Source organism: Stegostoma tigrinum, chromosome 1 (genome assembly GCF_030684315.1).
Source record: "Stegostoma tigrinum isolate sSteTig4 chromosome 1, sSteTig4.hap1, whole genome shotgun sequence".
Lineage (NCBI taxonomy): Eukaryota > Metazoa > Chordata > Chondrichthyes > Orectolobiformes > Stegostomatidae > Stegostoma > Stegostoma tigrinum.
The window spans coordinates 131,753,456-131,771,342 of NC_081354.1; the positions used below are offsets into that span (position 1 = coordinate 131,753,456).

The 17,887-nt window shown below is 40.7% G+C and overlaps 1 protein-coding gene across 2 annotated transcripts in view; it reads right to left on the reverse strand.

The window, feature by feature from the left end:
• Nucleotides 1–1,535: 1,535 nt before the first annotated feature.
• The window catches only part of rusc2 (RUN and SH3 domain containing 2), a 154,891-nt gene continuing 138,539 nt past the window's right edge, over nt 1,536–17,887 (reverse strand). For both annotated transcript variants that reach the window (XM_048526907.2, XM_048526897.2), the window contains 2 exons: nt 11,020–11,184; nt 1,536–2,418 (listed from right to left, as the gene is read on the reverse strand). In XM_048526907.2, the coding sequence (XP_048382864.1) occupies nt 2,238–2,418; nt 11,020–11,184 (346 nt within the window). In that variant the 3' untranslated portion in view covers nt 1,536–2,237. The remainder of the gene's footprint in view (nt 2,419–11,019; nt 11,185–17,887) is intronic.

Sequence of the window (17,887 nt, forward strand, 5' to 3'; positions counted from 1 at the left end):
GGAGACTTGATGGACCAAATGGCCGAATTCTGCTAACTACTGGTTTCATCAGCTCCTCAAAAATAGTAGGTTAGCCACCAATCTGAATTTCCCAAGATTTAAGGATTTCCAATTTGTTTTATGACATTTTGCTTTCTCTTTATATTTCTGAAGCATATATTTGAAGGCCCAAACTTTGCAGGTGAGTCTGGATCATGATGTCGGAAAGATTGTGCTTTTCATCACACATCAAGATATTTCTATGCTGGGAGACTCTGAAGTTGGTCCAAGCTGACACTCCTTTCAAATGCTGTGCTTGAGATGAATAAGGTACTTCGATGAGAAAGCTAAGCGGGAATAAGAAATACAGCAATAATACTGGTGACAAAAACAGGAATTGCGTGAAAAGCTCAGCAGGTCTGGCAGCATCCGTGGAGAGAAAATAGGTCTAATATTTCCAGTCGAATGATCATTCCTCAGAACTGTGTTTGGGTCACTCGACCCAAAACATTAATACTGGTTTCTCAGCACAGATGCTGCCAGACCTGCGTGCTTTTCCAGTAACATCTGTTTTTGTTACTGATTTACAGCTTCCACAGTTCTTTCAGTTTTCATTTAGTACTGTTGATGAGTTGAGATTAAAAGGATGGGGAGGAAACTTGTATAAACATCAATTTAGACAAGTTGGACTGAATGATTAGCTTTTGTGCCAAATGTTTGATGTTATCTTATGTAACGGTGCCTTGAGGATTTGCTGAAGAGTTGCAAGTTCTACCTTTTGAAGAAAAAGGTCCCATTGTTTATCTCTGATTATTCAGATGTTCATTGACCTTTTATTTGGAATATTGCTGTTTGACAGAAATTACAGCTATGTTTACAAACATTACAACTGTTATGTCCTTCTAAAGTAGAAATTATATTATGCAAAGTGATTCCAGCATTTTGAAATTAAAGTTTAAATCCAAATCACTATTCTTTTTAATCTTAATTTTAACTTATTTTCTGAGTATTCAGGATGGCTATGATAAATTAATGCTTTTGGCACTAGGCTTCAGGTAGCAAAAAGTGTATCATGGATTCAGGCATAGGTCAGTACTTCCCTCAAGAATTTTCATCCAATAAAATCAATGGTCAGAAGGCTGTGTGGGATGTTCTTACACTCAAATTCTGGATAAATATCTGGATAAGTCTTTCAGTCAGACAAAACATTTTGCTATTTCAATTAGTCATAATTTTTCAACATAAAAATATTTTTCAGCATGATCTTCAGACGTGATAGCCATGTTTGAGTTGTACTGCATTACAGTCTACTACTAAACAGAGGATTGAATAAAAGTTTGTATATTTAGTTTTTCTTTTTGTTACTGTGGGTAGCTTAGGCTGAATTAAAGTCTTTATATTTAGTTTTCTTTTCATTACTTATAGCTTCTTTAAATTTCACAAATCTGTTTAACTGTTAAATTTTGAGAGGGGAATAATTTTTCAAGTAAGTAAATGTTTCTCTTGTCATGAATTGACCACAATTTAATGCAAACGATTGCAATATGCCAACTTAATTCACGTCATTTCAGCACTTTTATTAATATGCAAAATAAATAAATAATACAATACACATTGAAAGAATGTCTGTAAATAAAACTAAATGTGGAGTACCTTCTTCAACTGCATATTTACAAGCCAGAGGTATATATTACTACAAATTGTTATATTTTCATTGATTCCTACACTATCCCAAACATTAAACATTCTTGTAGAATGACTGTGCAAAGGTAGGCAGCTCAGTCACCCTACAGGATCCAATCAAGGCACCAATACTGTCTTTCACAAACAGAAATACTGCCTGTTATTTGTACTTCACAAATTCATGCGATTTATACTATTTTAAGTCAAAATTTGATATACATTAAATAATAAATTGTAACATTTATGTCCTAGCTCTGTAGCACTCATTTGGAAGTATGTTAATATAACGCTGCTTATTCCTCAAGGCATGTGAAAATTTGAACAAATATTTGTGTGCCATGCATGCTTTATACTCACCAATGCTAAAATGAAAATTAGTTGATGAGCAATATATTATATTTTGTTGGGGGCTCTATAATTGTACATGAATGTACTCAATAAAAAATAATAAGCAAAGAAATATTGGCAATTTAGTGCTTCTTCTGCTCAATAAATCTTGCTGAAGTAAACGTTTTATTTGTTCCTCTCCATTCCTTCAGACTTCAATTAAAATCGCAGTCTCTTGAGCATTCAGCCTAATAATCCTCATCTTCGGGATGAGTCACGTATGTAAAGGGTACTAATCCATGTTCAGCCCCAAGGCCACACAGCAGCCAGTCAGCATCCACTTTTGATATCACTCTCAGAACGTCACCTTTTTTAAAGCTGAGTTGTCCTTTCTCAGTTGCTATGTGATGACAAAGTGCTTTCACTTCTCTTGAAGGAAAAGAAAATAAAAATACGTCTGAAAATCTGAATGCGTAACTGATCTCAATATGCTAAGTATTAATTATATTTTATGTTAGCATTCTGTATGCCACCCCGTTCTGTAATGTTGTTAAATCTTTAGTAATCTGTGATCTCTATAAATACTTGAGTGTAAATGCGTTAAGACTAATCGGCTGTTTTTTTCAAGTGAAGTACTAGAGGAGTTGCACATTTTCTGAATAATTTGAACAATTATGAAATTCTATTAGTTGTACTTTACCATCAGAAGTAATAGCTCAGAGGAGAATATTATATTGTTTTTCAAGTTTTGACCACAGATTTTGATGAAAGATGTTGATTTACTTACAGAAAACTATTAGCATTTTCAATACCAACAGCTGATAATCTAATGGCTACAAATGGGGCACATTTATCTGGTCATGCAGTGAAGATGGTGGTGTAGTGGTCATGTTACTAGACTAAGCATCAAGGCACCAAAGTTAATGCAGGTGTTGGAAATTAAATTCAGTTAACAAAAGTATCAGGACTTAAAAGCTAGTCTCAGTAATAGTGTTGTCTTTGATAGTCAAGAAAAAATTCATCTGGTGCACTAATGTTCTTTAGGAAAAGAAACTTGTCCATAACTATTCGAGCTTACATGTGACTTCAAATCGATAGCAATGTGGGTGACTCTTAATTGTCCTTTGAAATGGTTGACAACTCATTTGAGTTCAAATGTAATCATAAATGGGCAAAAATGCTGACCTTAATAGTGCCACTAACATCCCATAAAAAATTAAAGAAATTCATTATCTGGTCAATTATCTTGTCTTAAACAATTAAATTTTGACTGCAGCAATCAAATGGGACAAAAGGCCTTGTTCTCAAACCAAGTTACTCACAGATCAGAGACCTAAAGATCCAAATGATCTCTCTTCAAGCTATGTATAAAAAGCAAGTACTACTTAAATGCTTCTTTGTATCCACGAATACCTGACTATTGAATTTGGTTATGAAATAGATTTTTTAATATTCTTTATTTGCATACTTGTTCAAAGACTTTTGAACGCTCCATCTAATTCTGACTTCGCAATTAGTCATTCTGAAGCCATACAGAGATTTCTTGAGAGAAAAGTGACGGAAGAAACACTGTCTCAAGTGTCACTTTTATGGTGCATCAGTAATTGAAGGAAGATTCTTTTTTGAATAAAAAAAATGATGATAAATAGTAGAGCTGGATGAAAACAGCAGGCCAAGCAGCATCAGAGGAGCAGGAAGGCTGACATTTTGGGCCTAGACCCTTCTTCAGAAATGGAGGAGGGGAAGGGGGTTCTAAAATAAATAGGGAGAGGGGGAGGCGGATAGAAGATGGATAGAGGAGAAGATAGATGGAGAGGAGACAGATAGGTCAAAGAGTCGGGGATGGAGCCAGTAAAGGTGAGTGTAGGTGAGGAGGTAGGGAGGAGATAGGTCAGTCCAGGGAGGACAGACTGGATAAGGGGGCGGGATGAGGCTAGGAGGTAGGTGATGAGGGTGGGGCTAGAAGTGGGGGGATGGGACAAGCTGGGCTGGTTTTGGGATGCAATAGAGGAGGGGGAGATTTTGAAGCTTGAGAAGTCCACATTGATATGAATGGGCTGCAGGGTTCCCAAGTGGAATATGAGGTGCTGATCCTGCAACCTTTGGGTAGCATAGTCATGGCACTGCAGGAGGCCCTGGATGGACATGTCGTCTGAGGAACGGGAGGGGGAATTGAAATGGTTTGCGACTGGGAGGTGCAGTTGTTTAGTGCAAACCAAGCGTGTGTGTTCTGCAAAGCGGTCCCCAAGCCTTTGCTTGGTTTCCCCAATGTAGAGGGAACCACACCGGGTACAGCGGATGCAAAATACCACATTAGCAGATGTGCAGGTGAACATCTGCTTAATGTGGAAAGTCTTCTTGAGGCCTGGGATGGGTGTGACGGGGCAGGTGTTGGTGGGATGGTTTTTCAAGGACCGCAGCTTCCCGCCCTCAGTGGTCAAGAATGGCCTGGACCATGTCTCTCGCATTTCCCGCAACACATCCCTCACACCCTCACCCCGCAATAACAACCAAAACTGAATCCCACTCATCCTCACGTACCACACGACCAACCTCCGGACCCAACGCATCATCGTCTGACACTTCCACCATCTGCAATCCGACCCCACCACCAAATACATTTTTCCCTCCCTACTCTTATCTGCTTTCCAGAGGGACCATCCTCTCCGTGAATCCCTTGTCCACTCCACACTCCCCTCCAGCCCCACCACACCCGCACTTTTCCCCTGCAACCGCAGGAAGTGCTACACCTGCCCCTACCCCAGGCCCCAAGAAGACTTTCCACATCAAGCAGATATTCACCTGCACATCTGCTAATGTGGTATACTGTATCCATTGTTCCTGTTGTGGTGTCCTCTACAACAGGGAAACCAAGCGGAGGCTTGGGGACCACTTTGCAGAACACACACACTCAGTTCGCACTAAACAACTGCACGTCCCAGTCGCAAACCATTTTAACTCCCCCTTCCATTCCTCAGACGACATGTCCATCCGGGGCCTCCTGCAGGGCCACAACTATGCTACCCAAAGGTTGCAAGATCAGCACCTCATATTCTGTTCGGGAACCCTGCAGCCCATTCGTATCAATGTGGACTTCACAAGCTTCAAAATCTCCCCTACCCCTACCTCATCCCAAGACCAGCCCAGCTTGTCCCTGCCTCCCTAACCTGTACCTTTTCCCACCTATCCACTCCTCTCACCTCTAGCCCCATCCCCCATGTCCTACATACTAACCTCATGCTGCCCCTTGACCTGTCTGTCCTCCCTGGACTGACCTATCTCCTCCCTACCTACACTCACCTTTACTGGTTCCATCCCCACCTCTTTGACTTGTCCGTCTCCTCTCCACCTACCTTCTACGATATCCATCTTCTATCCGCGTCCCCCTCTCTCCCTATGTACTTCAGAAACGCCTTCCCCTCCCCCATTTCTGAAGAAGGGTCTAGGCCCGAAACGTCAGCCTTCCTGCTGCTCTGATGCTGCTTGGCCTGCTATACACCTTGTTATCTCAGATTCTCCAGCGTCTGCAATTCCTACTATCTCTGAAAAAGTACTTTTGCTATTTTTGACATTGTGTGTATAGCATAATATTTAATTAATGCAAAACTATTCAAAATACCGTTCATAGAATCCCTACAGTGTGGAAACAGGCCCTTCGGCCCAACAAGTCCACACTGACTCTTGGAGCATCCCACCCAGACCCATCCCTCTCTAACCCACCTCATCTATACCTCCCTGAACGCTACGGGCAATTTAACATGGCCAATCCACCTAACGTGCACATCTTTGGACTGTGGGAGGAAACCGGAGCACCCAGAAGAAACCCACACAGACACGGGGAGAATGTGAAAACTCCAAACAGACAGTCTCCCGAGGTTAGAATCGAACCTGGGTCCCTGGCACTGTGAGGCATATGATTGACTTAGAATCACAGAGTCAAAGAGATCCACAGCATGAAAACAGGCCCATCAGCTCAACTTGCCTAAATTGGCCACTTTTCATAATTAAACTAGTCCCATTTGCCTTGATTGGTCCATACGCCTCCATATGTATCCCATCCACGTATTTTTCTGAATGCCTCTTAAATGATGAAATCGTACTCACTTCCGCCACTACTTCTGGCAGCTTGTTTCAGACACTCACCACTCTCTGTGTGAAAATATTACTTCTCTCGACCTTTTGAATCGTTCCCCTCTCACATTAAGCCTGTGCCCTCTAGTTTTACACTCCCCTACCATGGGGAAAAACGACTGGCTATCTATCTCATCTATGCCTCTCATGATTTTATAGACTTCTGTAAGGTCATCCCTCAGTCCCCTACGATCCAAGGAAAAAAAGTACCAGCCTATCCAACCTCTCCTGATTACAAAACCATAAAAACTGAATCTTGGAGTTATCAGAAGCAATCAGCACAAAATTTTTGTTCCTGAACCACAACTAGTCAGTATTTCTAGAACATGGGAGAGAGAAAGGACATACAACAAAATGCACAGATATCATCTGCCATAACATTTAAACTCCAAAGGTAATTTTTTATACTATATGAGCTCCATAATTATTGACATGAAGTAATTCACATTTGCTATAATTCAACAAGGCTGTCAAAATTTCATGCCTTGGCATGTCGATTACTGATGACCTAAAATTATGACAAATCTAAGAATTAATCCCTCCAAAAGAGAAATAAGCTTACTTTGGTAACATTTCAAATTAAATGATCTTGGGATCATGCATTCAATCAATAATTTTCTATAATGGGAAGAATAATGTCCCCCACAAACCACTACATAATTTTATTTTAAAAATCTTGAAACTAATGCTGTATGTGTAGCAGACATGTTATACTAAGAGTTCACATGTAGGATTCCTACAACTTGGACGACACTCGTGATAGGAACCAGAATTTACCTGCAAGGAAGCCAACAGGGGACAATTTGGTGTGCAGAACATTTATATTAGGGCTTAGATTTCTCCACACCACCTTAGAAACATGACTCACAAGAAAACTAATCCGACAGCATTACCAGATGTCTTAAAACAGGGCAATTTTCGTCCTTCCTCAGATGCAGAAAAATATATGTATGAAGTAAATATATTTTGAAAATAGTACAGAATACAATTCCACAGCAAGTGTTTTGCTTTAGTTAGTAGAACTCCATGAAGTGAAATGATTTTGAGTGTTTACAAATGCACCTTTTTGGCTTACCCACATGTAATTTACCAACAATGACTTTGGTAATCAAAACAGCTAAAGTGGTAATTTTTTTCTTACAATGTTCTCTGCAACTGCTCCATACTTGATGAAAGATTGCGGTCCACATGGATACCAACAACACAGGTAAGTCTAGGAAAAATGATCTGCTCAGATAATATGAGCAAGTAAGAGTTAAATTCACAAGCAGATCTCAAAGGTAATAATCTCTGAATTAGTACCAGACCTATGAGCAAATTGGAGTAGGGCAATTAAGATGAGAGAGTTAGTACAGAAAGTATTCAAAGATTGGTGTGGGAAAAATGGGTTTCCACTCATGAAGCTCTGGCACAGGTACTGGGCTAATTGGGAGCTGCTTATTAGATTCAAAAAGAAGCAATGTTCTGGTTGTACATCAATGGTTTAGAAAGCAGCGGTTCACCTTAGTTGAAGGTTCAATTACAAGGGGGCATAGTTATTAAGTAAAAAGCGGGAGGCTTAGAGGAAATACCTTTATCTGGAGGGTGGTGGGGGTCTGGAATTTTTAAAATTTATTCATGGGATGTAGGGGGGTCTCTGGCTAGGCCAGCATTTATTGCCCATCCCTAATTGCCCAGAAGGCAGTTAAGAGCGTACCTCTGGAGGAGACACAAACAGGTCAGACCAGGTAAGGATGGCAGTTTCCTTCCCTAAAGAGCATCAGTGAACCAGATGGGTTTTAAGAAAATTCATTGCCTGGAAGTATAGTTGAGGCAGGAAACCTCACAAACATCAATAAGTAATTGGATGACCACTTAAATTGTCATAACATTCAGGGCTTTGCACCTAGTGTAGGAAAATGGGACAAGTGTCGGTAGTAGTAAATTTTTGATGGGCTCAGGGCCTCTTCTGTACTGTATGATTCTATGCAAGATGGTGGAGAGGACTTTAAATTAAATAAAGGGATGATGGATCAAGGAGGGATAAATTAGATGAGGCAAAGCAAGAAAACAAGGTAGAAGTAAGGAAAGCGACAGTCAAAACATGGCAGAAAAAATATTTTTTTAATTCATGAAATGTGAGTGTCACTGGTTGAGCCAGCATTTATTGCCCATCCCAAGTTGCTCTTGCAAAGGTGGTAGTGAGCTTTCTTCTTGAATCGCTACAGTTCATGTGGTGTAGGTACCTCAAATAGCCAAAGGGAGGGAGTTGGAAAATTATGACCCAATGATACTGAAAGAATGATGACATGTTTCTAGTAGTATGTACCACCGACAAGATGCACTGCAGAAATTCATCAATGATCCTTTGACAGGCACCGCCATCTAGAAGAACAAGGGTAGCAGATACGGGGGAGTACCACTAACTGCAAGTTCCACTCCAAGCCACTCACCATGGAAATATATCATCATTCCTTCTGTGTCGCTGGGTGAAAATCCTGAAATTCCCTGCTTTATCGCATTGCAGTTTACCTACAGCACATGGACTGCAACGGTTCAAGAACGTAGCCCATCACCACCTTCTCAAGAGCAGATGGGATGAGCAGTACGTGCTGGCCGAGACAGCAACCACCAAGTCCCGTAAGTGAATAAAAAAAATGGAAACTAGTGATGTGCAACAAATGCTGGCCATGCTAGTGACACCTACTAGCTCACGAAAGATAAAGAATTTTTTAAAAATGTAAACAATAATGGCGACATAGGGTGCTGTGTAAATCAGGAAATCAACTGCAATGCATAGAACTTCAAACTATATATAGGCAGGTAAATCTAATTGACACTATTATTGTGGAGGATAAATTCCTGGAATGTATATGAGTTTTTTTTAAGAGAACAGGCTACTTTAAATCATCAATGAGAAATCCTGACGTAAAGGAGTCTCTTGGGAGGAGTGACCAGAATATGAATTCTGTGTTTCAATGGGCTGAAGAGTGGTAGGACTTATACACTTAATGATAAAGTCCTGGGGAGTGTTGCTGAACAAAAAGACCTTGGAATGCAGATTAAATATTCCTTGAAAGTGGAAAGTGAAGGCAGATTGGGTAGTGAAGAAGCTGTTTAGTATACTTGTCTTTATTGGTCAGTGCATTGGGTATAGGAGTTGGGAGCTCATTTTGCAGCTGTACAGGACATTGGTTAGGCTGCTTTTGGAACACTGCATGCAATTCTGGTCTTTCTGCAGAAGGAGGGTTGTTGTGAAACTTGCAAGGGCTCAGAAAAGATTTACAAAAATGTGGCTAGGGTTGCAGGGTTTGAGCTATCAGGAGAGGCTGAATAAGCTGGAGCTATTTTCCCTGGAGCATTGCTGGCTGAGGGGTGACCTTATGGAGGTTTATAAAGTCAGGAGGGCACGGATAGGGTGAATAGCTAAGCTCTTTTCCAGGGGTGGGGACATCCAAAACTAGAGGGCATAGGTTTAAGGTGAGAGGAAAAAGATATAGAGACCTAAGAGGGTTGTATGTATGGAATGAGCTGCCAGAGGAAGTGGAGGAGGCATCTGGATGGATATGTGAATAGGAAGGGTTTGGAGGGACATGGGCCAAATGCTGGCAAATGGGACTAGATTAATTTAGGGTATCTGGTCTGCATGGATGACTTGCTATGAAGGATCTTGTTGCCATGCTGTATATCTCTATGACTATGAAAATGATGAGATTCAATCTGAAACTAAGGTCTTAAATCTAAACAAAAAACTAAGGGATGAGGGGAACTTGCTGTGGTGGTTTGGGACACTGTATTAAAGACAGAAGTCAGGCAATGACTAGTATTTTAAGAATACATACATGGTTTACAACAAATGGTACAAAAATCTAGCAGGCAAGGAGTTGCAAGCATTGCTAACAGGAGACGTTAATGATTAGATAAAAGGAAGACACTTACAACATGGCGGAGCATTTTAGAAATCACCAAAAAACAACTAAAATATTGATGAATCAGAAAAGACAATGCAAACATTTTGGGAGAAGCACAAAATGGAATGTAAAACCATCAATGTTTGTTGAAAGAAAACAGTCAGCAAATTAAATGTGTGTCCTCTATAGGCAGAAGTAAGGAAATTTTGCAGAAACCAAATATGGTTATGCCTGTCCTCCCAGAAGAAGATACAAAAGTCACCGAGGAAAAGTTTTGACCTTCTGCCCTTAGGAAGGCTATACCTGTCATAGTGTGAGTGGAATAAAGGCTCACCAGGCTGATACCAGGGATACAGGGTATGTCCTATGGAGAAAAGATTGTGGATACTGGGGCCATATGTGCTCCAGTTTATAAAAATGAAAGGTGATCTCACTGAAGCACACAAATTTCTTATAAGGATAGATGCAGGAAGGATGTTCCTCCTGATTGAGAGCCTAGAACCAGCCAAGCAGTCCCAAAAAGAGAGGCAGGCCATCTAGAGCTGAAATAGAGGAATCAATTCACACAGAGGGTTGCGAATCTTTGGCATTCTCTGTTCAACAAGACTGTGCATGCACGGTTATTCAGCATATTAAAGACCGGAGATTGATAAGATTTCTAGATATCAGAGATACCAAGGTATTTGGGGATACGGTGAGAAAATGGCATTGAATTAGAATATCAGCCTTGATCTTACTGAACGGCGAAGCAGGCTCAAGGTGTGGAGTGGCGAAATCCCTGTCCTATTTTCTATGCTCCTCGATCATGCAAGTAAAGCATCACAACCACTGTTCTCATTGAAATTTCCAGTTAAACGGAGTCTGCACATTGAACCTATTGATTTGTATTGCTTTGTGCTTTAGAAAGCTGTGTTTACCCACCAGGACATCACAGAAGATAGCTTTTGAAACAACTTATTTTAGAATGCATAACTGCCTAGATTCAGGAAAATAATGTAAATTCTACTACCGCTCATGCTGAGCTTTCCTTTCTTGAGATTCAGGCTGACTACCTCCAGTCTGAGGGTTGAATTGTTCTGATATACGCTGGAGACCTCTCCATTTTCCAGCTCCCATGGTCTGCACCATTAAATCATACACCGATCTATCAAGTCCCAACCAGCCAGAAGGTAATCTGGAAAAAAAAGATGGAAAGTTTTAATTAAAATGATCAAATTATAGAATCTCTACGGTGTAGCAGAAGGTCATTTGGCCCATTGAGTCCACACTGACCGTAACCACATAACCCTAACCCTAAGCCTAACCCTATTGCAAGAGCATGCCACCCAGACCCAATCCCTACCCTATTCCTGTAACCTTGCAAATCCCATGGCCAATCCACCACTCCTACATATCCCTGACAGTATAAGCAATTCAGCATGGCCAATTCATCTGAACTGCACATCTCTGGACTCGGGGTTGGGGGGAAACCCATGCAGACACGGGGAGAATTTGCAAACTCCACACGATCATTTGAGGGTGGAATCAAACCCAGGTCTCTGGCACTATGAGGCAGCAGTGCTAACCAATGGGCCACTGTGCTACCCTGAATGTTTCATTGTTTTTAAAAACAATGGTCTACTAGTGCCCAATGTTTCACCCAAACCCCAACGTTATGTTCAACAAGGGTTATATTCAGCTTACTTCAGCTTCATATTAAAACCTTACAGAGAATAAAGGAACAGGAGTAGGCCATTTGGCTCTTTGAGTCTGCTCCATCATGCAATATCATTGAATCATAGAATCCTTAGAGTGTGGAAACAGGCCATTCAGCCCAACAAGTCCACATTGCCCATCCAAAAAGCATCACATCCTACCTCACTCCCCTACCCCTGCATTTCTTCATATCTAACCCACCCAATCTAAACATCCCTGGACACTATGGGCAATTTAGCATGGCCAATCCACCTAACCTGCACATCTTTGGACTGAGAGAGGAAACTGGAGAACCTGGAGGAAACCCACACTGACACGGGCAGAATGTGCAAACTCTACACAGGCAGTCACCCGAGGGTGGAATTGAACTCAGGTCCCTGGCAATGAGGTAGTGTCTGCCCTGTTGGGGACCTCTGGAGGAGACTGAGATGGATGATTCTCTCAATACTTCTGGCTGAAAACTGTTGCAAGTGCTTCAGCCTTATTTTTTGCACTCCATAGATAATTATCTAACTCAGTACCATGCTCCCACGTTCGCCTCGTACCCTTTGGTCCCTTGAGCCTTAAGAATCATATTGATCTTGTCTGCATGTGCAGCTGAGACAGAGTGCATCCTAAGTGAGACATAGCCAGAGAATACGTTCCTGGGAATTGGGTGCAGAAGAGAAGAGATGCTTTTTCCTTTTTTAGCGATTTATAACTTATAAGGATTACATTCTACAGTAACGAGGACCTGGAATAAGGACCCTAGTGTAATTGATGTTTTTTTTTCCCCAAAAGGTTTAATTTAAAAAGAGATAAGTCATGGCAGGAAAGCTCAAAACCGTGGTGTATTCTTCCTGCTCTATGTGGAAGTCAGGGAAAATTCCCATGCCCCGGGTCAGCTGCTCCTGGAAGCTAGGATTTCAGAGCTTGAATGGCAGCTGGGGTCACCGCACAGCAACCACAAGGCGGAGAGAATCATGGTTAGCATACAGACAGAGGTAGACAACAAGCGAAGACTCCACATGCAGGAATTAAATGGGTGTCTAGTAGGCAGATCAAGGCGATTAGACAGTGCAAGAGACTTCTTTGGCTATTCTCCTGCAAAACAGATTTGGATACTGTTGAAAACAACAGTCTCTCAGGGGAAAGCAGCAACAGCCAAATTTGTTGCACCCGGCACCCTGCTGCACAGGGGTGAATAAAAAGTTATAGGGGGATCAGTTGTAAGAGGAATAGGAAGGCATTTCTGCAGTGGCAGGCAAGTCTTCAAGGTGGTATTTTGCCTCCTTGGTACTAGGCTCAAGGATTTCTGAAAGCAGCTACTGGACACTCTTGAGGGGGAGGTGAATCAACTCTAATTGTGGTAAACATTGGTACAAATGATATAGGTTTAAAAAAAGGATGAGGCCCTAAAAGCAACTCAGGAGTTAGGAAATAAGTTGAAAATTTGGACCAATGATGCGGAATCGGTATGGTACAGAGGAAAAACACCAAGGGGGAAAAACGATTAGTGGGGTTTGTATACAGGACCTCCAAGTTGTAGGGGTGATGTTGGGAATGGCATCAAACAGGAAATTAGAGTACATGCAATAAAGGAACACCTCTAATTATGGTAAACTTTAATCTGTATATAGATTGAGCAAATCAACTTATTAACAGTACTATAGAGGAAGAATTCCTGGAGTGTATACAAGAAAATTTTCTGATTTCCTGATACCCAGGATATTGGGAGGCAATAGCCTAGTGGTATTGTCACTGGACTGTTAATCCAGAGAACCGGGTAATGTTCTGGGAACCCTGGTTCAAAACTTGCCATGGCAGATGGTGGAAGTTGAATTCAATAACAATAAAAATCTAGAATTAAAATTCTGTTGATGACCATGAAACCACTGTCCATCTCATTCACTAATGTCTTTTATGGAAGGGAACTGCCATCCTCACCTGATCTGGCCTACATGTGACTCCAGACCACAGCAATGCGGTAATTAGGGTTGGGCAATAAATGTTGGCCTGTCCATTGGCACCATCATCCCATGAATGAATGAAGAAACAATCAAATTAGAGAATACGCCATTCTAGATGGGTATTGTGTAATGAGAAAGGACTAATAAGCAGTTTGGGTGTGCATAGGCCCGCTGGGATATTACGCCAGAATATGCCAGAATTCCTTATCAAGATACAGCGTGACATAATTAATTCTCAGAATCAGGTCCTGAATCTGAATACAGGAAATAATGGTATGAAACATGAGCTGACTATGATGAATTGAACAATGCTCAAAAGGATGACGGTGAAAGGCAATAGCAAACATTCAAAGACAGCATGGATGAACTGCAGCTGTTCACTCCTATCTGGAACAAAAGTAAAAAGGGAAAGGTGGCCAAACCATAGGAAGTTAGAGACAGTATCAGATCCAAGGAAGAGGCATACAAATTGGCCAGATCTGAGGAATGGATATTTGGACATCAGCAAAAATGGACAAAGGGATTAGTTAAGAAAGAGAAAATAGAATCAGAGATTAAGCCTGCAAGAATGTACAAACTGACAGTAAAAGTTTCTATAGGTAAGTGAAAGGAAGAAAATTGAAGAAAAATGTGGATCCCCTACAGACAGAAACAGGGCAATTTATAATGGTTCAGAGTTTATAAAGGATGACACAAAAAGCGTACCCAAAATAGCGAAGAACACTGAGTTTAATGATAGGGAGGAACTGAAGGAATGAGATTGAAGGCAGATAAATCCCAAAGCCCTGATAATCTACATCCAAGAATAGTGAAGGAAGTGGCCCTAAAACGTAGTAGATGCATTGTTGGTCATTCTTCCATGACTCTATAGACTCTAGAACAGTTCCTACATATTCTAGGGTAGCTAATGTAACCCCTCTATTTCTGAAAGGAGGCAGAGCAAAAACCAGAAATTACAGACCAGTTGATGTGATGGTAAAGGGGAAAAAGCTAAGTTCATTATAAAAGAACTAATAGCAGAGAATTTGGAAAACAGTGGCAGGATTGGAGAGAATCAGCAAGGATGTATGAAAGGGAAATCATGCTTGACAAATCTATTGGAATTCTTTGAGGATACACCGAGTAAAGTTGATGAGGGAGAGCCAGTAGATGTGGTATATTTGGACTTTTGGAAGGCTTTCAACAAAGTCTCACATAAGAGAACAATGTGTAAAATTAAAAGGCACAGAACTGAGGGTAATGTATTGAGATGGAAATGAAACTGGTTGGTATACTGGAAACAATGAGTAGGGATATATAGGTCTTTTTCGAATGACAGGCAGTAACGAATGAGGTAGTGCAGGGATCTTTGCTAGCCTTGACCTATTCACAATATACATTAGTGATTTGATGAGGAAAATAAAAGTAAAATCCCCAAATTTGCACGTGACACAAAGTTGGGTTGTAAGGAGGATGCAGAGGTGTATCAGTGTAATTCTGACAAGATGACTGAATGGGCATATGCATGGCTAAAGCATAACAAAATGAATAAATATGAAGTTGTCCACTTTGGTTGAAAAAAACAGGTGTGTAGATTACTACCTAACAAGCTATACATTGAAACAGGGGAATATACAATGAGACTTAGGAGTCCCTGTACGCCAATCACTCAAGGAAAGCATGTAGGTACAGAAGGTGTTAATGAAGGCAAATCTTGGCCTTCATAGCCTAAGGATTCAAGTGCAGGAGCAGTAACAACCTGCTATAATTATACAGAGCCTTGGTGAGGGCATACCTGGAATATCATGTGCAGTTTTGGTCACCCTACTGGGGAGGAATGTCTCTGCCAAAGACGGAGTACAGGGAACATTTACCTGACCAATTCCTGGGATGTTGAGATAGATGAGGAGAGGTTGAATCGGTTAAGATTATATTTGCTGGAGTTCAGAAGAATGTGTGTGCGATCTCAAAAATGCCTACACAATTCTCACAGGAGTAGACAGAGCACACACAGGAAGGATGTTCCCAAAGGCAGGGGAGTCTGGAAGCTCAGGTCATAACCTAAGGATATGGGGTAAATGATTTACTACTAAGATGAGGAGAAATTTCTTCACCTAGAGAGTGGTTAGCCTGTGGAATCACTACTTAGAAAACAGTTGAAGCCAAGCACTGCATGATTTCAAGGAGTTGGATAAAGCATTTGTGGCTAAAGGGATTAAAGGATCTGGGTGAAAAGCAGGAACAGACTACAAGGTTAGCTGATCAGCCATAATCATAACGAATGGTGGAGCATTCATGAAACATTAAGGGCCGAATGGCCCACTCCTGTTCTTATTTTCTGTTTCTATGAAAACATTTCATGCTTTTGCAATCTCACACTGTCAGTCAGTTTTAAGGAAAACGATTGACAATTTAGTCAATTACTGTCACCCTATAACTGAGGCCAGGAAATAACACTTAAACTTTTGATTAAAAAAAACCCTGGAATTCGATAAAATATGTCATGATTTGTGAACTTCCACTTTTATATTAGACTCTACAGTATCTCACTGATTGATTTGACACAATATGTGCAAATCTATGGCCATCTTTAATTGCAAAGCACAGTACAAACTTTAAATTTTTAATTAATAGGTAGATGAACTGTTAGCTGGTCTTACAAAGACATTTTGTGATGGGCTGTTGCAGCAAAAGGTTTCTACAGCAGAAGAAAGACAAATTATCCTGAAGGTTCTTCACATGCTAAATTTGGAAGCCAAGTACTTCCTTCACCAGAAAGAATGCGAAGACAGTAAAATTCTGTACAGTTGGTCACTCAGAATCATTTGTGACATCTGATTTAAAGTTGACTAAAAGGAATGAGGCACAATTGATTCAAGAACTTGTGCTTCAGACAAACGCTTGCACTCCAGCTTAAAATAATGTGATAAAGATTTCAATTCTTTAAATTCAGGAAGATGAACACAATTGATGTATAATTCGGCAGCTAATGGGAAACACGGCAAATAGTTTGGCCAGAATCTAAAAATGTAAAAAAGAAAATGTGAAAGTAAAACCTGAGCATGAAATTAGCTTCGTGGCAGACAAGAAAATCAGATTACTTTGCTGACTTAAAGTTGACTCGCAATAAACTTATGCAAATAAATGTTCAGTTCATCTCAAATTGTGACCTTCCCTTCATCCAAGTTATTATAGATTGTAAATAGTTAATGCCCAGCTACTGATTTTAATGGCATTCCACTAGTTAGTTTACTAACCTGAGAAATGATCCATTTATCCCTCCAATGTTTCTAGTTAGTTGATTCATCTTCTATCCATATTAATACATTAACCAAATACCATGTGCTCTTTAGAGGCAAACTTTGCAGTATGTGGCACCTTACTGAAGTCCAAACGTACAACTTCTGCTATACTCATTTAGCAACCTTGCTTGTAACATTCTCAAGGTATTGTCCAATAAAATTACCAAAATTAGTACCATTTTACAAAATCATATTGATTGTGTCTGATTGTATTACAATTTTCTAAATGTCCTGCCAGTATCTCTTGAATAATGGATCTAGCAAGTTTCTAATGTTAAGACTAACTGGTCTACTGTCTCCTGCTTTCTAGTTCCTTTCTTTCTTAAATAGTGCTGTTTCAGTTTTCGAAGCCGTGGGACATTTCCAGAGTCTAAGCATTTCTTCGTTCAAGATCCTATCAGGCCCAAGGAACTTGTCAGGCTTTAATCCTTATTAACTGTTTCCTACCAACTGTTTTCTCGTGATTGTAATTGTTCTCCCTCCTTTTCTAAAACACTCAGAATATTTTCCAAATTTCCTGGACAAATACAAAACATTTATTCAAAGTCTATTCTATGTCCCCATTTCCCATTATTATTTCCCCAGGCTTACGCTCTACAAAGTAAGGTTCACTGTTACTGCTCTTTTCCTATTTGTAATTTTGTAGATAACAAGGTATAGAGCTGGCGGAACACAGCAGGCCAGGCAGCATCAGAGGAGCAGGAAAGCTGACGTTTTGGGTCTGGACCCTTCTTCAGAAATGGGGGCAGGGAAGGGGACTCAAATAAATAGAGAGTGGGGAGGCGATGATGGAAGGTGGAAAGAGGAGCAGAAATGTGGAGAGAAGACAGGCAGGTCAAGGAGGCGGGGATGAAGCCAGTAAAGGGGAGTGCAGGGAGTTGGGATGGGGGTTGGTCAGTGGGGAAGGAGAAGCAGGTAGGCGGGAGGGAAGACGGACAGGTCAAGGAGGCAG